Below are 24,102 nucleotides of genomic sequence, written 5' to 3' on the forward strand. Positions count from 1 at the left end.
TCGCATACCGCTGTAAATGCTCAGCTAAAAAGTTGTCAAATTTAGCCAAGTATACAAGATAACTTAAGTAATTGCTTCTATGACTACTCGTTAAATCCTCATTGAATCCACGGAAAGCTAGTTGTTGAGAAGCAAGTAATTTAATGGTTGCAACAACTCTTCTTATGACCTTTACCCAATAGTCGGCTTCGCGTTCTATGTGATGCAAAATTGTCAAATGTTTCCAGTCGGTATATCCAAAATCAGTTAAAATATTTTTTTCAATTGAAAATAATTTGCAAAAATCACTCTTTGGTTTAAAAGTTATCATAGTTCGTATATGCAGTGTATTGGCGTATCTGCGTATGAGATTATTTTCGGAAAATATGTACATTATTTAGCGATTTTATTTTTTTATAATCTTTTATCAAAAAGAACGGGGCCCTTCGGGCCCTTCCAGGGCCCGGGCCCTTGGGCGCCCGCCCCAAGCGCCCAGTGGATAAACCGGCACTGACACACGGTATATATGTCATATCCTTTTGTAAATAATTTAGTTGTTGAACCATAAAAGGATGGACCGTTCTTGGACAAAAATTTAATAATTGCTATTATTCGTAGAAGTACGTTTCTCCAATTTTCCTTTTTTCGAAACAACTTTTTTCCATTAATGTAACAATTTGTCCTGCTCTACTACTTCTCTGGACTAATGTACCAATTGATGAAATATGTTCAGAAGATCGCTTATGATGAATAAGTGTCCTATTGATATTTTTCCAGTCATTATACCCATCGAAAGTTAGAAGAACAACAATTTTCGTGGAAATCAGTTTACAAACATAACAATAAACACGGCTACATTAGGTTTCATTTTATAAAACATCGCAAATGTCGCATTCACTAATTTTATAAATATATTAATTCGGTCGATTATTTATAAAATATTGTTGAAATTTCAGATTTAAATGTTTTGGCCAATCCCCTATATCGCTAGGAAAAGAGTCATTGACAATATTGTTTTCTATAGGAGATGACGGAGATGTACTTGTGACGGGTGAAGTCGCATGAAAATCAACAGTGGAATCATAATTTATCGTTTCCTGTTTGTAAAATGAAAGAATTTTGAAAATTTATTTTGTTATTGCAAATTTTTCTTGGTGTTCTTTTCGGGCCTCATTAAAATGTGGGCCCGAGGCAGGTGCCTCACGGGCCTAGTGGTAAAATAGGCCCTGAATGATTACAAAGGTAAAGTTTCAGAAGGTTCATAACCAGATGCAGATTAATAAGATGACTTTAATGTTATTGAAAATAGACCATTTGACCAAAATTAGTGTCGAAGGGGAGAAGAAAAAATAAGATATGCATTTTTTCAGCAATATTTTAATGTATAACTTTATAAATAAAAATGTTTAATTGGAAAATATGAGTTTTACTAAAAAATAATTAAATATAATAAGTATTATTTTCTAGGAAACTGTCATTTTCTTCTTCTTCTTATGATTTTTGGCCTCTAACAGTCAGTTTTCGGTCAATTTCTAGGTTAAAAGTAGTTCAAAACGATCAACGTGCGACGTTGCCGTATTTGTTCCAAAACCTTTTAGAGGATTCCTCTAAAATAATATTATTTTAGCGTTCCTCTATAATATGTGTTTACAGAATGACAATCTAACCGAAAAGTTTTAGAGGACCGTTAAAAGTTAAATTTTAGAGGCCTCTTAAATTTAACGGAAATGTTACAGAATACACCCCAGTGTCTAAAAAACCTCTTCTTCTTCTTCTTCTTTTTATATAGACATTACTCTGTCTGTTTTTCAATGTGCCTCCAGTAAGTTGTCATTCCATCTTTTTCGTGGTCTTCCCACTGATCGTCTTCCTATTTGGGAACCGTCTCTCGCCGTCCTTACTACTCTATTTGTTGTCATTCGGCTTATGTGGTCGTTCCATTCTACTCTTCTGCTTTTCACCCAGTTAGTAATGTTGTCCACCTTGCATCTCCTTCGTATATTTGCACTTCTAGCTCTATCCCACAGCGTCTTACCATCGATTTTTCGCAATGTTTTCATCTCTGCTGTTTCTAGCATTCTTTTTGTCCTTTCTGTATTAGGTCGTGTTTCTGTCGCGTATGTCATTATTGGTCTGATGACTGTTTTGTAAATTCTGCCTTTCACTTCTTTTCCGATGTTTTTATTTCTCCATATTGTTTCATTCAGGCAACATACAGAGTGTCTAAAAAACCAAAGTGGGTAATATATCAGAAAAATGGTAAATCTGGTAACATTGCAGGCCCCAAATTTGAAATCTCCGTACTGCAGAATAGGCGAATTCGGACCATCCGTTTCAGAGATAATTAAGCGTATCCATAATTTTTGTCCACTCTGTATATATGTCAACATAGGTCATGCAACAATTGCCATCTAGATCGGTTTTAAATAATATTTATATTATCAAATAAATAATTGCAATAAAATGAATTAATGTAATTACTCAAGTGTGTCAGGTAGGAACAAAATGTGTTTGTTAATATATTTGTTTTACTTGCGACATTTAGACACTCACGATTCATAGAAATTGTATTATAATGTGATAGACAATGGAGGATACAAGCAGAAGCAAACATTAATGAAGTGAACTGGGATATACTTAAACGAATTTGTTCAGAAATCAACACAGTGATGACATTCTGCACACATATCAATCAAAACTTATGACACTTCTATGAAAAAATCTATTTATATGTTAGTATTTCATAAATGTGGATGATTTAAGATGCATTATTTCAATAGTCTAACTGACTATATCATATTACACACCTGGTCAAAAAAATTTTAATTCCCCACAGATGGCTGTTCTTTAGGTTTAGTATCGGATATTACCTCCCCTACATCTGCAAAGTCCAAAACCTAGGAATTTTGTGCAGTAAGATGAATCCACATGCAACTTTTTGCATTCGATTCGAGAGAGTGTCAGGCAAATTTGTAAACTAAATTGATCTCCGGCAAAAAATTTTGTGCATGAGAAAATGCATTTTCAAAGTGCACCTCGAATGGAGGAATCAGAGACTACATTTCATTCTGCAGATGTGGAAATACCACCACCAACACTCCAAGAAGTAAAGAATGCAATAGCATCTCTTAAAGATCACAAAGCACCAGGAAATGATGGTATAAATGGAGAATTGATAAAAAAAGGAGGAAACGTTTTACATCAAAAATTGTATGACATTATTCTCAGAGTATGGCAACAGCAGAAAATGCCTAGAGAATGGAATGGAAGCGTTATAATACCCATACATAAGAAGGGAAATAAAGAGCAATTCCGAAACTACAGAGGCATATCGCTTATTAGTACAGCGTATAAGATTCTATCAATTATCTTACTAAAGAGACTCACTCCGTATTCGGAAGATATTCTAGGCGACTACCAATGCGGCTTTCGAAGTGGAAGGTCAACAATAGATCAAATATTTACCATCCGACAAATAGTAGAAAAAAACTGGGAATTCAACCGAGATGTACACCAAATCTTCGTAGATTTCCAGCAAGCATATGACTCGATAAAAAGAAGCAGACTATGGCTAGCAATGCTAGAAATGGGAATACCAAGAAAATTAGTGCAGCTCACTCAAATGTGCGTGGCAGACTCATATGCACAGGTAAAGTTAGGAAACAGAACATCGATGCCATTTAGTATAACATCAGGGCTTAGACAAGGAGACCCTTTATCACCATTGCTATTCAATTTGGCTTTAGAATACGCAATAAGTAAAATATCGTCTGAACTAACAGGGGGATTCGCAAATCGAGGATCAAAACTATTGTTGGCCTTTGCCGATGATCTAGATGCAGTCACTCATTCTACAAGAGACGTAAGAGAGGTGTTTTCACAGCTCGAGGAGGAAACAGGTAACCTGGGCCTTCGAATAAATGAAGAGAAGACGAAATATATGCTGGTGACCAAAAATCCAAGATCAAGAGTTAGGCAGAACGTAACTATTAATGACCACAACTTTGAAGTAGTGAAAGAGTTTAAATATCTGGGAGCAGTAATCACAGAGGACAATCACATAGAAAAAGAGGTCTCAGCAAGAATAGCTGCGGGAAATAGAGCATTATACTCCCTATCATCATTATTAAGATCTAAGCTTCTGAAAAGACAATCTAAATTAAGACTGTACATGTCAATTATTCGCCCAGTTGTTACATATGGGAGTGAAACATGGACTCTACATCAGCGAGAAATAAATAAATTGCTGATATTTGAAAGGAAAGTCCTCAGAATGATATTTGGTCCTCAAAGAGATGAGTTGACAGGAGAGTGGAGAAGGCGCCGCAATGCTGAATTGGTGACTCTATATGGTACTGAAAACATCGTCAGACATATAAAAGCTAATCGGATAAGATGGGCAGGTCATGTAGTAAGATCAGAGGAAGACAGAGTGCTAAAGACAGTGTTCTTCGAGAGACCAGACGGTAGAAGATCAGTGGGCCGTCCCAGAAAAAGATGGAAGGACGATGTTGAAACCGATCTATCTAGGATTGGGGTACAACAATGGCAAATCGAAGCGCAAGATCGCAGACGATGGAGGGCCATAGTGGATGCGGCGAAGACTCACCCCGAGTTGTAAAGCCAGTCAAGAAGAAGAAGACCTCGAATAGATGGAAAATGAAAAATTTAGAACTCAGGAAATATTGACGGAAATGAGTTCAATTTTTATATTTGGGGGTTTTGGAGGTCAGTGAAAACAAATTTCATGACGTCGATTGTCTCCAAGGTACCTGGTGCCCAGGGTGGAGCTCGTCGTCTGGGACGATCGAATAATTCGCGGGACGATCGAATAATTCGCGAAATGAAGATTGGATGGAAAAACTGAAAAATACGTGTTCAATATTTTTCAAAAATCTATCGAATGACACTAAAGACGACCTCCCCCACTCCACCCCCTGTAGGTGGGGTGGTAACTTTAAACCCCCATTTGTTATTACAAATTTGGATTGCTTACGTAAAAATAAGCAACTTTTATTCGAGACATTTTTTCTAATTGTGGATAGATGGCGCTGTAATCGGAAAAACGAGTTATCGTGATACCATAGGTAAATTACAGAAACGGTGTAATATCTCGAGAAATACACTTCCAAATGAAAGACCAAAAAGTAGGTATTTAATATTTTTCAAGAACCTATCTAATAACATCAACCACGATCCTCCCCTGGAGGTGGGGTGGGGGGTAACTTTAAAATCTTAAATAGGAATCCCCATGTTTTATTGCAGATTTGGATTCCTTATAAAAAAATAAGTAACACTGATTCGAAACATTTTTTAGAATTGTTGATAGATAGCGCTAATAAATAGTGTTTTTCCGATTATAGCGCCATTTGTCCATAATTCGAAAAAATATCTCGAATAAAAGTTACTTACTTTTACGTAAGGAATTCAAATCTGCAATAAAAAATGGGGGCTCCTATTTAAGATTTTAAAGTTACCCCTGACCCCACTTCCAGGGGGTGAAGTGGAGGGTCGTGTTTTATGTTATTCGATAGGTTCTTGAAAAATATTAAACACGTATTTTTGGTTTTTTATTTGGAAGTGTATTTCTCGAGATATTAGACCGTTTCTATAATTTACCTATGGTATTACGGAAATTATAGCGCAATCTATCCACAATTCGAAAAAATAACTCGAATAAGAGTTGCTTACTTTTACGTAAACAATCCAAATCTGCAATAATAATTGGGGTTTCTATTTAAGATTTTAAAGTTACCCCCACCCCACCTCCAGGGGGTCGTGTTTAGTGTCATTCGATAGATTTTTGAGAAATATTGAATACGTATTTTTCACTTTTTCGATTCAATCTTCATTTTGCGAATTATTCGATCGTCCCACGAATTATTCGGTCGTCCCAGGCAACGAGTTCCACCCTGGGCACCAGGTACCTAGACCATCGCCGTCATGAAATTCGTGTTTAATGACCTCCAAAACCCTTAAGTCAAAATATTGAACTCATTTCCGTCAATATTTCCTGAGTCCTAAATTTTTTATTTTCCATTTCTTCGAGATGCATTTTGTCATGCACAAAAATTTTTGCCGGAGGTCAATTTAGTTTTAGTTCACAAAATTGCCTGACACTCTCTCGAATCGAATGCAAAAAGTTGCATGATGATTCATCTTACTGCACAAAATTCTCCTAGGTTTAATGCTTCGTTGCCTCGTCTATAGGCATACTTGCTTGCAATAAGTTGTTGAATCTGTTCTTGCGGTATATGTTCCCATTCTTCATGCAACGCTATTTTCAGCTTTTGAATCGTTTCTGGCATTTTATCTTGTTTCTTAAAATATCCCATAGATGTTCGAATGGATTCATGTCAGGACTACGAGCGAGCCAATACAAAACGGGAATTCCGACAGTATTTAGTTTAGGTTTCATTATCTGCAATGAAAGAGTTCCGTGTTCGATGAAAATTAATTCGATGCGTCCGTTGAAAGAAATACCCACCCATACCATAACACCTCCACCACCAAACGGCGTTCTAGCTGAAATACAGCAAGGTGTAAATCGTTCTCCGGGTTTCCTCCATACATGTTCTCGTCAGTCTGGAAATCGTAAGCAAAAACGGGACTAGTCAGAAAACATTACAACATTACATTACTGAACAGTCTAGTCTCGGTGATCATTCGTAAATCTCATCCTATTAGTTCGATGAGCTGCTGTTAATTTACTGGCTTCTGAGAACGTAACTACTTTAATGCAGGACTCCTCTTACAATTCATGCCGAAATATGAGTTCCTCGAGCTTCTAACAAACGACTAGCGAGAACATTCGACGTTAAAGAGCGGTTCCGTACTGCTATGGTACTGCTGAAATCTTTCAAAAACCGTTTATCACGCTGATCTCTGCACCTTTTTTTGCCTGGTCGCTGATCTGATCCTGGTCTTCTAGTGTATTCTCCAGTCTGACGATATTTCGTAAGAGCATCACGGACGGTACATATTCAAATGGTTTGCAATATTATAACGTATACTGCGACCATCTTCCTGTAATGCCACAACGTTTGCATTATTTTCTGGAGTCATTTTAACACGATTTGAAAACAGTAATAAACAGTGAAAAACATAATAGACCAGGGCGCATCTGTAAAAATATTAGTACATTTGGACGTTGAGAGGTGACTCAAATTTTTTTGCAGGAATTGCTTGAAAATAAATCAAATAATAATATTTGAGTTATCCTCCCTCTCAAAAAGGTCCGGAACATTGTTTAAATAATCAAAATGTCAAAAAATTAAGGAAAAATTCGATTTTTTTCTTGGTTTTTTGATTATAACTTTAAAAGTATTATTTCCGAGAAAAGTTGTACTGACATAAAAGTTGCGTAATTAAATTTCCTACAATATAAAAATTGGTTAAAAATTTAAAAAATAGTCACCCTTGTTGCAAAATAGCAATAATTGTGAAAAAACCATACAAAAACAAGTATTCGCATTTTACGTTTTTCAACCATTTATGCTACACTTAGGACCTTCATATTTCACCCTGAAAAACTTTATGGTACAGTAAAACAATACTTTAAATTTCATTAAGATCGGTTCAATAAATTTTGCAAAATAAATTTTGCAATCCAGCTTTCGCAAAAAAAATTTATTTTTTCAAAATGTTACAGGACTGAAAATAAAGCAGATAGCAAGTTGAAATTTTTTTTGCTCATAGAAGTGTACTGTACCTTTCATCTCATCTGCAATTTTGCAAAATTAAAATCGATGAACACCACGGCCTCAGGAATTTTTTTAAATAAACATTAATTATTGGTGCTACGCGCAGGACAGCGGATAGTTTCCTCTGATTGGGCATTCCAATAACCTTTGACAATGATTTTATACATTTTAATTTTTATTACATTTCGATATAAATAAATAAATTTGTTTATTGCAAAATAAAAACACATACTCTATCCTTTGAAATAACACTTTTATTAGCAAAAACTTTCTTTGTTCATATATTTTAACTTAAATAATAAAAGTTTATTATTTTTAAACATATGCAATTGTTTAAACAATATTTCACAAACAATAATAAAATTAGTTTGATTTTTGTGGAAATAAAATATTAAAATACAACAAAATATAGAGTAAGATAATAATATATTAGATAATGATTGGAAGAAATTTTGGTGGAAATCAACTTGTGTGAATCGAACACCGCTGTCCTGCGCGTAGCACCAAAAATTATTGTTTATTTCAAAAATTTTCTGACGCCGTGGTAATTAATCGATTTTAATTTTGAAAATTGCAAATGAAAAGTACAGTACACTTCTATAAGCAAAAAAAATTCAACTTGCTATCTGCTTTATTTTCAGTCCTGTAACATTTTGAAAAAATGAATTTTTTTTGCGAAAGCTGGATTGCAAAATTTATTTTGCAAAATTTATTGAACCGATCTTAATGAAATTTACAGTATTGTTTTACTGTATCATGAAGTTTTTCTGGGTGAAATATGAAGGTCCTAAGTGTAGCATAAATGGTTGAAAAACGTAAAATGCGAATACTTGTTTTTGTATGGCTTTTTCGCAATTATTGCTATTTTCCAACTAGGGTGACTATTTTTTAAATTTTTAACCAATTCTATGTTATAGGAAATTTAATTACGCAACTTTTACGTCAGTACAACTATTCTCGGAAATGAATACTTTTAAAGTTATAATCAAAAAACGAAGAAAAAAATCGAATTTTTCCTTCAATTTTTGACATTTTGATTATTTAAACAATGTTCCGGACCTTTTTGAGAGGGAGGATAACTCAAATATTATTATTTGATTTATTTTCAAGCAATTTCTGCAAAAAAATTTGAGTCAACTCTCAACGTCCATCTCAAAACAGATGCGCCCTGGACATGAAAAACATCTCAAAACAGATGAATTTATCAGAACAAAACGTAAAACTTATCAAAAATGCAATAAAAATAAAACAATATAAAAAAATGTTTTTTAAGAAACGTTTTTAAGTTATGAGTGACTAAAAGTTAAAATATAAAAATCAACTAAAAAGCAAAAAATAAAAAAAATCAAACTCGACGGATTATTGGAAAAAACGTTCGTTAAAATAATGAAAAAATCTAACACATTCGTTAACAAAAAGCGTGGGGCGAAAACCGTTTATTCGATGAAGACGCGCCCCACGCTTTTCTTTAACAAATGTGTTAGATTTTTCAATTTTTTAACGAACGTTTTTTTCGAATTATCCGTCGAGTTTGATTTTTTTTATTTTTTGCTTTTTAGTTGATTTTTTTATATTTTAACTTTTAGTCACTCATAACTAAATAAAAGCGTTTCTTAAAAAAATTGTTTTTATATTGTTTTATTTTTTACTTTTTAGTCTTACACTTTTCAAACATTAAAATATATCGTCATATTTAAAAAAAGGATGTAGGTATATCAGATACCTTTTTTGCATTTATTTTAACTTTTGATACATACATTGTACATTTTCTGTAATTTCTTCGCACATTTCTTAAATCAAAATCATTATTTACGACTATTACAGTTTTCGCAGTACATATTTCCATCTCCTGTAATACTTTACTATAGCACGGTGTAGACGCTGTTAATTTCTCGCAATGCACTTCTTCGATGCGCAAGCCGTCTAAATGTACGTATCCATACAACGATAAACCTCGCTCGGTGTAGTAGCTCCACTTAGTGGATACGTCGGTGATCGCCGCTTGGCGCGTACACTCTTCGTTTCAACCGGTTTGCGGTTGATATATGTAAGGGAGCGCATGCTGTATCCATTTGAGCAGCTACACCGAGCGGGGTTCACCCTTGTATGGATACGTACCTTAATGATCGCACTCGGCTCAATGAAACGTAAGCTTTGCAGGTTCAATGCAGGCTTTTAAGCCTGTCCTTACGCAAACGCAAAGCTCACGACAATACTAAGGGCAGCATTCGTCCGTCTGCGGTGCCATAACTTTTTTTCGCTGAAAACTGGATAGAAATCGGTCAGAAACTGGATAAATTTGAAACTTTATTGTTTATATAATATGAAGCATAACGTAAAGAAATAACGTAAAAAGTGAAATTATGCATAGTTCATATAATTAGCTACAATCTATAAAAGTTTCAAGTTTCTACATTGTAAAAAACAAGTGAATTTAAGCATTTTCCATTAAAATCGTTTTTTTTTATTTAAACAATTCATAAACATAAAAAAAATTGATCGACTCTTCATGTATTGTTCCCGCGAATCCATATGTCTGCAAAATTTCATTCATTTCCATTGAAGGAAAGGCAGTCAAATTAACGTCTAAATATTTGACGCAAAAGATTGAACTAAATAAAAGCGTTTAAAAAAATGCAAAAAATCTCTTGATAGTAAATAAGTAGTACCTATATTATTTTTTGCCAAAGGTAAAATTTTTGTTTCTATAGTGACACGATCATTTCAAAACATTGAACAAGAACCGTTTTGATTGTTACGAATGAACGTTTTTTTATTATTAATGTTTACTTTCTCCCCATTCAAACCACTATACACTGACAAAATTAAAATAATAATAATATCGTATGGCATTTTTGCCGGGGAGATCCTTTCGGATTGTTCCGGCGCCATTTACATCTTTAACCCTGTTTCAAGTAACTAATAGTGTCGATGTTCACTAGCCCCAGGGGGACCGACGGCTTAACGTGCTCTCCGAGGCACGGTGAAACGGCTCGTATCATTTTTAGAAATGAAAAATTGATTTTCGTTGGCAGGACTCGAACCCGCGTGCTCTGGCGTATGAGGCCAGTGATCATATCGTTGAGCTACGGCCGTTCACACAAAATTTAAAAAAAATTAAAAATACACACACAATACAAGTGTCCAGATTTTTTTACCAGGAGTGTATTTTACGCGCCTTGCAATTTTTACAATAGGTACTGATTATTCCCATTTCTATTGTTCCAGGTAAAACGAGGACGAAAGACAAATACCGCGTAGTCTACACAGACCACCAACGAATAGAACTTGAAAAAGAATTCACCTTTAACAACAAATACATCACCATTAGAAGAAAATCGGAGCTAGCATCGAACCTCGGGCTGTCGGAGAGGCAGATCAAGATCTGGTTCCAAAACCGAAGAGCGAAAGAGCGAAAGCAGAACAAGAAGCGAGCAGAGGAAAAGGGTCACCATGTCGACATCGTCACTAACGGCGCGTACCACCAGCAGAATATTCTAAACCAACACCCGCAGATGCAGCATCTCGATATGCACAATCCGCAACAGACAATTTTACCTAACATCGTACCTCCCTCTTCTGTGGTGATGCAGCGTTTCATAGACAATAATCATGTGATGAAACTGGAAAACACTGAGAGTGATCCTTTAGGATAAGTAGTGATCGATAGTGATACCAATTTATAAAGATCTACTTTATGTATGTGTTTAAGTTCAAATTTACTGATCCTAAATTTTGATTGTTGAGGGGCAATCTTGAATGAAACTTTTTTGGTACATAATACTTTTTAAAAATGACCGATTCGATTTGTAAACCATAAATCGTTCTTCAAATTTTTTATTTGCTTTGATTATAAATTTTACGTTCCTTTTTACTATTAAGAGATTTAGAATACATAAATAAATTGTGTAGGTACTCCTCCAGCGAGCCAGTGATCTAGGTTCTTGACCGTAGTCACTGCCAAAACTACCGATTTGACAAACTGTTTGCTTACCTCGCCTGCTGACCAACTGGAAGGTCTGGCAATCAAACTGTGCCTAACGGTGCACTGCCTCAATGCTCAGGAAGTTGCTCAATCTAGGGTGGTCATCATCATCAATCAACCCTGATTTGTCCATTGTTGAACATAGGCCTCCTCCAGATATTTCCATCTTCTTCTGCGTCTCTGCTTTGAAATCTGGGGTACCTATGGAAAAAATGGGTACCCTCACATTCCTGTATGTGTTTTTAATTTACATTTTTTTCTGATATACCTTCTTCTTCTACGGCACTACAGCCCAAATTGAGCCTTGGCCTCCTTTATTTTTTGGCTCCGTCCTGCTTGTCTGTGGCTGCTCTTCTCCATACACGGACTCCTAAAAGGGCTTGTGCGTCGCTGTTTACTGTGTCTTCCCAGTGCTTCCTTGGCTTTCCAACCGGTCTCTTTCCCTGCATTCTAGCATTCAGTGCTCTTTTTGGTAGCCTTTCCTCTCCCATTCTTATCATCACATGTCCGGCCCATTGCAGTCTTTGTATTCTAATGAAGTCTGACAGGGGTGCTTCCTTATAAAGTTGATAAAGTTCGTTGTTGTATTGACTTCCGAAGATTCCGTTTTCCCTCACAGGTCCTAGTATTCTCCTCAGTACTTTCCATTCGAATGTGTCGAGTTTGTTTTTGGATGTTTCTTTCAGGACCCAGGCTTCACTACCATAGCATGTTATTGGTCGAATTAAAGTTTTATAGACTCTCATCTTTGTATTTCGGTGGACACTTTTAGACCGAAATATATGGGAGAGGGCAAAATAAGCTGTTTGCCTGCGTTATTCTCTTCCGTATTTCTCCGTCTTCTGATCCGTCGGCATATATTGCTACTCCCAGTTATGTAAACTTTCCAAGCGTTTCAATATCATCTTCATATATAATGTTTTGTGGGACTATATTTCTTCTCGTCTGAGTCATTATTTTTATTTTTTTTTGTGTTAATTTCCAGATCTAGCATTTTTGTTTGTGTTTTTAACTCTGCGTATGTTTCTTGTGCTCCTGTTGATGTTCTACTCATAATATAATATTATCGTCATTAGCGGCAGTTCAACCGTTCGGTTGGTCAGTAGGTTTCCTCGTCCAGTTTGCATTTGCCTAACCGCATACTCCAGTGCCAGGTTAAACAATGTTGGGGCCAGCCCATCTCCCTGCTTTAGCCCCTGCAAAATTTTGAAAAAGTCTGTCCGGTGGTTTTGTATTCGTACACATGCCTGAGTTTCATCCATTGTGGCTTTAATGAGTCTTGTTAGCTTGTCTGGTATTGCCAATTCAGCCAATATACAGTGCGTCCATAAAGTAACGCATAAATTCGTTATTTCGTAAACCGGCGACTTTAAGAAAACATCCCGAAATAGGTCGATTTTTATTTTTAAATTACGATTTTTTGGCATATACATCATACTAGTGCCGTCATCTATCTGGGCGTGATGACGTAAGCGATGATTTTTTTAAATGGGAATAGGGGTCATGTTATAGCTAATTTGAAAGGATACTCAATGATCTATCCAATAATATAAACATTAACATAATTATTTATACAGGGTGTTCTAAAAACAATTTTTTAATTAAAATAAGTGAGACAAAAAGAAGAATATTATATATAATTTATTTAATTCAAAATACATTTTACTACTGTCAGTAAACAGAAAAAAAATTCTTTGACAAAGAAACATTGATTTTCGTTTAAACGAAATGTTCAAACTGCCAAGAGACAGGTGGGTGGCAGCTTTAACATTGAATTTAAGCGAAAAACAATATTTATTTGTCAAATAAACGTTTTTTCCTGTTTTCTGACAACAGTAAAACGTATTTTGAATTAAATAAATTACATACATTCTTCTTTTTGTCTCAATTGTTTTTTTGAACACCTTATATAAATAAATATGTTAATGTTTATATTAGTGAATAGAGAATTGAATACCCTTTCAAATGAGCTATCACATGACCCCTATTCTTATTTAAAAAAATCATCGATTACGTCGTCATGCCCAGATGGATGACGTCACTAGTATGACATATATGCTAAAAAAATGGAATTTAAAAATAAAAATCGACCTGTTTTGGGATTTTTTCTTAATATCGCCGGTTTACGAAATAATGAATTTATGCGTTACTTTATGGACGCACTGTATAGTATAGTTTGTTCCTTTTGACTGAGTCGTATGCCTGTTTGAAGTCTACAAACACGTTGTGAACATCAATATCGTCTTCCCATGATTTGCTCAAGATCTGTTTGACTGTAAATATTTGATATATCTGATATACCTACCTATCCTTATATTTTAGAGTCCCTTTTCCTATTATATGAATACCTTTTAATGTTTTACTCTTCAGGTTGAGACCCTACTATTTGGAGTCTGGATCTTCTGTGCCTTGCTGGTCTCTTTTCGTCGTAGTTTGTCAAGTTCCTTAGACGTCCATTTGGATGATAACCTTAGTTCGTTGAAGGTTCCGTACGCTTTTTCATTCGTTTTACTTCTTCTTTGGTTTCTTTTGGTTTCTTTCGGATACGTATGTGAAGATGCTTATAGCCTCCCTTATAATGTCCTTATGTACCACGTATTTTCTTTCTTTCCTTCTTAGAACTACGTAGGTATATTATATTCCCCATAGAAGTTGAAGAGACCTGGAGACAGGATAGATTCTTGGCGAACTCCTCTACTGTCTTTAAAATGGTTGGGATTATGGTTTTCAATTCTCATTCTAGGTTTATTATTCTCGTATAGACTCTTCACTCAGTTGACAGATTATCAGGAACTTCTAGCACAGAATTTTCCAGAAAACTTTCTATTTTACACAATTAAATGCTTTTAGGTACTCCAGAATGCAAGTGACCATAGCAATTTTGCATTCTCGAGCTATTTCAATAATCGTTGCCACCTTGTTCCCTTAACTTTCACGAAGCCTGCTTGTTCTTGTGGAATTTTACTTGGTGTAATGTAGTATTTGATACATAGATACTACGGTTTGTAGTTGCACCTTTATTATGAATTGGAGTAAATATCAGTGCACCAATCAGTGAGCCATTTGCTGATTTTATTAAGGCTGACTAATTAAAAATTATGAATCAATGAAGGCTTTTTTAGCACGTATGAACAACACAAGAAAAATGAAAAAGACCAAAAGGTAAATATCCACAACAAATCAAAAGAATTAACAGTGAGAATAAGCATTTAATAAACAAAGCAGATCCCTCCAGTAATCAGAAATACAGAATTGTTTTATTTTGAAACAAAATACCTATTTGTGATAGGTAAACAATTACCTACCCTTGTACATAATTTAAGGCTTTATTAATATTTTGTGATTTACAGTTTTATTGTACATAATTTATATTAAGTGTAAGTGAGAATTTAGTAGTCATAAGTTTTGAAATCACCTTTTTATTTTCTGTTAAATAGATGATTTAGAGCCGGTTGTTCGAACACTAATCAAAAATGGAATCAACTAATCATTATTAAATATTTAATTACTGTCACCAACTGTCAATGTCAACTTTGATTGGGTTGCTGAAAACATAATTGATTAGTTATGAGATTAATTGATTAGTTATGTTAATAATTGTTATGTTAGTTAATAAATAATAATTAATAATTGATTACAATCAACTGATTGGCTACGAACAACGGATTTTGTTATTTGATGGTTGTTAAGAGGACTTGATTATAATCAACTTCTTGATTAGCGTTCGAGCAATCGGCCCTAAGTCACTATTTATACAGATAAGTATTTCATGGCAAGAAGATTTTTTTATTCCATTCGAAAAATCTTATACTTACATACCTATTAGACAAATAATTTAGATTTTAGACCTTATTTTCTTGCTCGGTGTCTTTTTCATGGTTCTGTTTCACTTGACTCTTTAATCGTAGGTAATATTTTTTAAGTCTGTATAGTTTTGATTGCTCTTATCAGGTGTTTTGGTACCTATCTTCTTTTTAATATAATTTTAAACAGTGGCGTATCTAGACATTTGCCTTGGGAGGGGAAATTTGCCTTATGGGGGAACTTCCAATGAAACACCAACCAAAAGACTTAAAAAAGATAAAGATAAAGACATAAGTAAATAATAACTTATATGCATTAAATTCCGTTAATTTTCCTAACTAGCGTCTTTATTGGGTTAAATTTGTCTGTCTGTGATTTAAGTTTCATGCCAGCTATAAGTGGAGTCACTGAAGGTGGATATGAGCTATTACCTCCGATTTCGTTCAACCTCCATCGACGTGCATGAAAATTGGTAAGTGGTTAGAGGATATCTCAAGAAACAAAGGTCACATGGTGCCAACTTGCGCTTTTACCCTGGGGGTGGATGCCACCCCTTCTCGGGGGTGAAAATTATTTTATCAAAAATAACCCATAGTTCGATAGAGGGACAAATTCTAAGCAAAATTTGTTATATAAAGTTAATAAAATAAATCAAAACTTTTGAGTTATTAAAGATCAAAAATTTTAATTTTTCGTGTGAAAAATGCATGTTTTTGCAAAAAATTATTATTACCAAAATTAAAACCAATAAAAATGAAATCAACTCCTTACTATAACAACCTTTTAGTGTTAACTAGAAGTCAGTTATAGGTAATTAATTGTATATTTTTTTGGCGAGTACCCAAAGCTAAGTATTTAAGCTTAAATTACGGGAAAATGATGCATTTTATAACATAAACTTATTAAACATTTGTGAAAGTACTTAGAAATACCTATCAAATGATATACCGGACAAGTTAATAGCATTAAAATTTATGCTCCAAAAATTTTTCAAACTTTATCTTTTAAAAAATTTTCCAAAAAATGTTATCGTTTTTTTAATAACTCCGTTAATTTTTAAGATATCAGGTTCACCTAAAAATGGTTTGAAAGGTAATTCCAAAGGCTATTAAAACGCTTTGAATTTAATCTTTTAAACCCCTTTGTTTTTTCAAAATCAAAGATTAAATGGCCACGGTTACATGGTTCTCGCAGAAAAATTTAAGCTTTAAACGTTTCTATCTCGGTTATTTTTCACCCTACAGAAATGGTAAGAATGGTATAATATTTGATACATATAGAAAAAACTAAAATTTGGTTATTTACCATTTTTTACGTATATTGAGTATTTTTATAGTTATTATCAAAAGAAAATGAAAATGATGATAATTTTAAAAATTCTGATTTTTTAAAATTATATCTTTTTTTCAAAAATATGCATTCTAAACCGGTGAAAATTGTTAAAATTATTACTAATGCTAATACAAAGAAATTTTTGTAAGGATTACCATAAATTTTAATTTATTGTGGAAATATCGTATGTTTTATTTTTCACTTTTTCCTAAAAAATTCGAAAGGGTCCTCTTCGTTTCATCATAACTTGCTTAATTTTGATGCTATTAACTTCTTCTGGAGCTTATTTGTTAGGTATTCTGAAGTACTTTGATAAGTGTTTAGCAGGTATATTTTATAAAATGCATCGTTTTCCCGTTATTTAAGCTTGAATACTTAGATTTGAGTACAAATATACATTTAATTACCCATAACTCATAACTCACTTTAGTCACTTTGAATTAACATTAGTTTAGTACTTTGACTGAATAGTGTATTCAATTTTTTATTGTCTTCAATTTTGGTAAGAATAACTTTTTGTAAACGCTAATAGTTTTTGAATTATACGTGAAAAACAGCTTTAAAACATGCATTTTTTACCAAAAAATAAAATTTTTGATCTTTAATAACTCAAAAAGTATTGATTTATGTTAATAACTTAATATAACAAATTTTGCTTAGAATTTGTCCCTCTATCGAACTATGGATTATTTTTAATAAAATAATTTTCACCCCAGAAAAGGGGTGGCATCCACCCCCAGGGTAAAAGCGCAAGTTGACATCATATCAGCTTTGTTCCTTGAGATATCCTCTAACTGCTCACCAATTTTCATGAAAATCGATAGAGGTTCAACGAAATCGGAGGTGAAAACCTTCAGTGACTGCACTACTAATATATTTTTATGTTTCAACAATTTTTTCTTGAACTTTGGACCTTGTTAGGGGGGACATTTCCCCATTTCCCTCTCCGTAGATCCCATAGTTGGTCTATCCTGCTGAATTTGTCTATATTTCTAATAACAATGTGCTACCTCAGACAAAGAGTAACCGTTGGTGTTCTTTATTTGATTTAACCATCAGAGTGGCGATCTTCCTCGGGTTCTTTTACCATCTACTTCGACTTCAACCACTAATCTCTCCCTACCTTTCTTTCTTCTGGCTTCTTCTAAAGGAGCCTAACTGCTAGAGATATTGGCGACCACATTAACCCATCTTATTCTATTCATAGTAACTCGAAATATGTAGATCAGTTGACGATAGGCCAGCCCATTTCCTAAGATTGACCAGCCAGGATATACGTCTACGTCCAGGGATTCTTTTAGAAGCGTACTGCTGCTTTTTCTTGTGAGATGATAAGTTTGCGATCAGACTTAGGTATATCCTTACTATTGAGTCCTAATGTTTTTAGGATATCGATTCGTTTCTCATGTAGAACTTTGTCAATTGATTTCTCGAAATCAATGAAACATGCATACACATCGCACTTGTCTCTGTATTAGATTTTTCAAACTGAAAAGTGCTTCCCTCGTTCTGAGTCCTGTTCTGAATCCAAATTGAACTTCAGTTCGGTATTCTTTTAATTTGGTGTATAGGCGCGAGTGAATTATATGTAGTAAGGAGTACATTCATGGCACATCAACTAATTAATCTATGTTCTTTACATTTCCTGCGTTGAGTTTTTTGGAAAGTGGAATGAATATTGATAGTAGCCAGTCTTTTGGTAAGTGACCAGTCTCATATATTATGTTGTTGAATAGCTTCGTAAGAGCTGGAATTTAGTGTGCCTCTAATCTAATAGCTTTAAAATTTCATGTACTTCATCAGGTCTTGGACATCTTATAGTTACTTCTTCGTTTGATATTTCTGAGCTGTAGGGATTGTCTATTTCAGTCAGTCTTCTTCTTCTTAGCCTTTTTCTAGCTATGTGTACAAAATACCTCAATATATTTTAGTTGATGATTGTGTGCTGCCCAGGATACGCTACGATATTCCCACATATCAAAGACCATTATATGTCATATATATGTTATATGTGAGTCAGAACTTTTTATGGTCCAATTTTCTAGATTTCTCATAGATTCATATATAATTTGTCTGAGATTGAGAATATGTTCTCATGTGCCTCTTCCAGGAACATATCCACATTGTTCTTGGAGAATCTGTGGTAAGAGAATTGATTTTGATCCCTAGTAAGGAGAACTTCACTTGCGTGGTAGATTAGGGCTGTTATAGTACCGTAGTTATTACAGCCAGTTGGTGAACCTCTCTTGTAGATGGATATTAAGGTCAGCTTACACCAATCATCTGGCCATTTTCCTGTTTTCCAAATTTCATTACACGGTTTGAACATTATTTTAATTCCTATCTCCCATGTCTTCGCGGTGATTCCGTGTTCCCCTTGAGACTTTCCAATTTTAATATCTTTATTGCAGTTTCTATTTCGGATTTTAAGATATCTGGTTCTTTTTCGTCATTCATTTCTGCTAGATTCCCTTCTTCATGCTCACTATGGAACAGCATTCCACAATATTCGTTTATGTTTCGTTCAGAGTCTTCTTGTCTTTAATTAACATGTGGTTGATGTATGGTATTCGTATAAACAGTTATATAATTCATTATCAATTCATAGTTATTAGAAAAATCTTCCCCTCTGTTCCTTTATGTTCCCCTTGAGATTTTCCAATTTTAATTTCTTTATTTAGGATTTTAAGATATGTGAATCTTTTCGTCATTCATTTCTCCTGGATTCACTTCTTCAGGCTCACAATATGGAACAACATTTTACAATATTGGTTTATGTTTTGGTTCAGAGTCTTTTTGTCTTTAACTAACATGTGGTTAATGTATGATATTCGTATCAACAGCTATATGACAACAGCTAAATGAATAGTTATAAGAAAATCTTCTTAGCTCATGGATAAGTAGGTAAAAATAGTTTTATATTTTTAATACCAACAACAAACGGCATCCCAGTGTTTAGTTATAAGTTTTGTTTGTTTTTGAGATATTATTTTCAACTTTATTTATTTGTTCACTATATATTGAGATTGTCATGGGGATCAGTTAAATTTGAACAATATTCGAGAAGATATTTGAATGATTTCGCTTTTTGAGATTTGTAACAGTAGTCAATTTTAGTCATAAATGGACTATTATTATAAAAGGAAACCACGATTTTGGACATAACGCTAATCTTTTGTGATGATGAGTAATTAAGTATATAAAAAATGCTATTTACTGCATGTATTTAAACGAATTTATAGGTGTAGAGGGTATTTCGAAAAAGTCGTCAAAATTACTATGCACTCAATACTTTTTTTAACTCACAAAACATCTATCATCTTATATTATCAAATCAAAGATATTATTATGATTCGGAAAAATGTACAATACTATTTCCTTTCATTGCTAACTTGACATTGCAAGTACAGGCATTGCTTCACAGTAAAAATTGGCGTATCATTGAGTAGGTATACCTAAAACTGCGTAGAAAAAAGTTATAGAAGAATATTTGCAAAAAATAGGGAAAATATAGCCAAAAATGGTGAGTGGAGAATTTTGAAAAATCGTATCTGGTATATGATATACGTATATGACGTATATATCGTATGACATGTCTATAAACATAAAAAACTATAAATCCTAAATACTTTACCAAACGTCATTTTTTGAATAGGAAGGAAAAAATATTTTTCTGTAAAACAATGCCTATATCTATATCTCCGTGGAAAAAGTAATGTAGTAAAAAGGAAAATAGCGTTTTTTCGTTTTTTTTTTTGCTTCGATTTTTGAATAAATTTTTGTAAAAAAAAATATTTTTGACTCTAGAAAGTGACATTTCAATAGTAAATTTAATTTTGAACAACTTTTCCTTGATACATATATACGAAAGGCGCGTAGAATTCACCCTAATGCACCCTAGTGCGTAGAGACTAATTCAACTCTTTCTCAAAAACGCACCCCTTTAAATGGTAGCACTCCGAGGTTTTTTCATATTTGGGGTCCATTGACCAGATGAAACAATAAAACACGTTAACATAGTTGTTTTTGTCTAAAGTAAGTACATAATCAATAGTATATATTCTTTTCCAATAGTGGCTTATGTAGTATTTTTCAATTTATTGTTAATAATCTTGTAGTATATTGTAGAGGTTACCTTCAATAGGTCTCTACAGTTTTCGCAGCTGTCACGGTCACGATTGACTTTTTGTATTTTGAAGTAAATGACAAAATCAGGTTAAAATTTTCAAATAATCAAAAAAATTAATATCGTTTTCGAAATACTCTCAATAAGTGACTTCTTGATAACAAATTGTTGTATTTGTATAAATGTGTTCAAAAGAAATATTTGTAATTTATTCTAAAAACTGCCTCTTAAATAAAATAGACACACTTGAATGAATAGGTTAATACATACAAAACAATGTATCGCAGTCTTAAGGAGCTTTAAAAATAAATAAGAAAAACTATTTTGGAATTTATTGTGGGACTTTTATGGTAGGTATATAAGGTTCTACATTTTTTTTAAACGCACTTTAAAATATGCAAAAAAATGTTTTATACCACATTCCACGAATATACGACCCTCTTGGATTATCGCGACAACGAATATTTTGTTGTGCAAAATATGAAGAACGAAAGTAAATTGCAAATTATATTGTTGTTTATTGGAGTAATTATTAGAGCAAAATACTTTCGTACTTCTTATGTTGCACACTAAAACATTCGTTGTCACGATAATCCAAAACAGTCGTATATTCGTGGAATACACCATATTAATTTTCAACGTTAAAATGGCGGGTTTCCTGCTAATGTCCCAAAACTGAAGGCGACCATGATTTTGTACTATGGAATTATCTGAAACATAAAATTCACAAAAATTTCTGTTTAGTATATTATAGTATGAACGAAAAGTTCTATATTTTTCTATCAAAATGTTCGATTTTTTTTTTCAATTCTTGGTAGTTTGACAACTTCTTGGTAGTTTGACAACTGAAAAAGGTAGAAAAAATTAAAACTATAGCGTTATTTTAGTTCATGCGATAGACAACTGTGTGATAAATAGGTACTTGGGTACTTAAAATTTCAGAAATAATATGTAAAAAGGGATTATGAGTAAAACGTAATTTTCTCAAAAACTATTTGACCGATCCGTCTCAAACTTTAACCAAGTATTTGTCCCACAATTGAGTATAGCATGAACTAAACTAACACTATAAATTTAATTTTCCGACCTTTTTCGGTTGTCAAACTAAAATAAATGCAAAGTTTTGTACCGCAAAAAAAATCGAAACTGTTTTTTTTTATTTAGCTAATGCCTCGACAACTAATGCCCATTGGCATGGTAGGTACGGTAAATTTTTACACTTAGGTACCTAGTATATTGTGTAGTGTGTGTGTTGAGTAAATGTCTTGTTACTTTGCAAAGTCGACGTCATTGTCTTTGCAAAGAGACGCTAATTGTATCCGAAAGTCTGCGGTCCCTCCGGTGAGTACTTTTGCTGCCATTCAATAATTTCTTTGTAGAACTTGTTTTTGTTCTTGTTTTTAGGTTATACGATAGTTACTAGTATAATAAATAGAACCCTTTTTGAATTGTTTCAGATAATTTCTTAGTACAAAATCATGGTCGCCGTAAATTTTGGGGCATTCAGAGTAAATCCGTTTTGAATTTATAAGACGTTGAAAATTAATCAATCGAAATTTTTGCATATTTTATGACTGCATTTATTAGGCCAACAAAATGTTATCTATCATAAAATACACAATAAATTCCAAAATAAATAGAGTTTTTTCGAAATTGACACATTATGATAAAGGCCCCTTAAGTATATTTTTGCACACCCAATGAACTTTTGAAATTTTTTTATTCCATAAAAGTTTTTTAAGCTTTCTTTAAGCTTTCATTAAAAGCTTTTCAAAAAAATGTTCTTATTTATTCTAATGTTTACGATATTACACATTCATTTTGAAGTATTATCAAAAACAGACTAATTGTCACATTGTAGTCATATTTAATTTATTAAAAGATGATTCTACAAAATGAGAAAGAAGATAACCCAAAAAAACTACCTTTAATATTAAACAATATGAAACATAAAATTTCAACAACAGTTTTAAGATTGGTCATTGACCATTGCAAATAATGCATTTGATTGTTTTTTTTTTAATTTATTGGTAATTTCCAATAAACCATCTAGTCCTGTCGCCAGGGGGGGTACAACGGCCTCGTTAATTCAGATGGACTTACCCAAGTTTTTTTTATGTATTTTGACCCGTAGAACACGAATTTTTTGGGTAACAGTTGATCCGGATGTCGATAAGATTGTTATAGACCAAGAACTTGAGGAATCAAATAACAGCGATTTTTGGCAAAACAAAACAATGTTTTGTATTTTTTGGGTCATTTTAAGCAAAAAATATTTCTACAAGTTTTTTAGTAGGATGCACAGTTTTCGAGATAAACGCGGTTGAACTTTCAAAAAATCGAAAAACTGCAATTTTTAAACCCGAATAACTTTTGATTAAAAAATAAAATAGCAATTCTGCTTAGCGCCTTTGAAAGTTCAAGTCAAATTATGTCGGTTTTGATTATTTGCATTGCTAAAAATTTATTGTGTTATTGTTAAACAAAGCTACAAACAACTAGTGCGTGAGTGATGTTTCTATGATTTCTCATTTAAAATCGAACGAGTAGGTAGAATAGGTACTAGTGCAATCAAGACTATTTCTACGTTACATGCGGTAAAACGCATGTAAAAGCACGGGAAACCCTACGTGTTTATAGCTTTGTTAAACAATAAAAAAATAAATTTTTACCAATGCAAATAATCAAAACCGATATAATTTGACTTAAACTTTCAAATGCGGTAAGCAGACTTGCTATTTTATTTTTTAATCAAAAGTTATTCGGGTTCAGAAATTGCAATTTTTCGATTTTTTTAAAGTTCAACCGCGTTTATCTCGAAAACTGTGCATCCTACGAAAAAACTTGTAGAAATATTTTTTACTTAAAATGGCCCAAAAAATACAAAATATTGTTTTGTTTTGCCAAAAATCGCTGTTATTTGATTCCTCAAGTTCTTGGTCTATAACAATCTTATCGACATCCGGATCAACTGTTACCCAAAAAATTCGTGTTCTACGGGTCAAAATACATAAAAAAAACTTGAGTAAGTCCATCTGAATTAACGAGGCCGTTGTACTCCCCCTGGCGACAGGACTAATCTATGACGTGTCTATTTCATTTTGAACGCAGTTGTCTTTATATTCTCCTCATTTGTGACATGAATTACACATACCTATATAGGGTGAGGCAGA

The 24,102-nt window shown here is 33.4% G+C and overlaps 1 protein-coding gene across 1 annotated transcript in view; it reads left to right on the plus strand.

The window, feature by feature from the left end:
- LOC114349513 (homeotic protein caudal) overlaps window positions 1–23,671 on the plus strand; it is a 128,443-nt gene extending 104,772 nt beyond the window's left edge. The window contains exon 2 of the mRNA XM_028299915.2: window positions 10,911–23,671. Coding sequence (XP_028155716.1) covers window positions 10,911–11,338 — 428 coding nt within the window. The 3' untranslated portion in view covers window positions 11,339–23,671. The remainder of the gene's footprint in view (window positions 1–10,910) is intronic.
- The last annotated feature ends 431 nt before the right edge of the window (window positions 23,672–24,102 follow it).

The sequence above is a fragment of the Diabrotica virgifera genome, chromosome 3 (genome assembly GCF_917563875.1).
Source record: "Diabrotica virgifera virgifera chromosome 3, PGI_DIABVI_V3a".
NCBI classification, from domain to species: Eukaryota; Metazoa; Arthropoda; class Insecta; order Coleoptera; family Chrysomelidae; genus Diabrotica; species Diabrotica virgifera.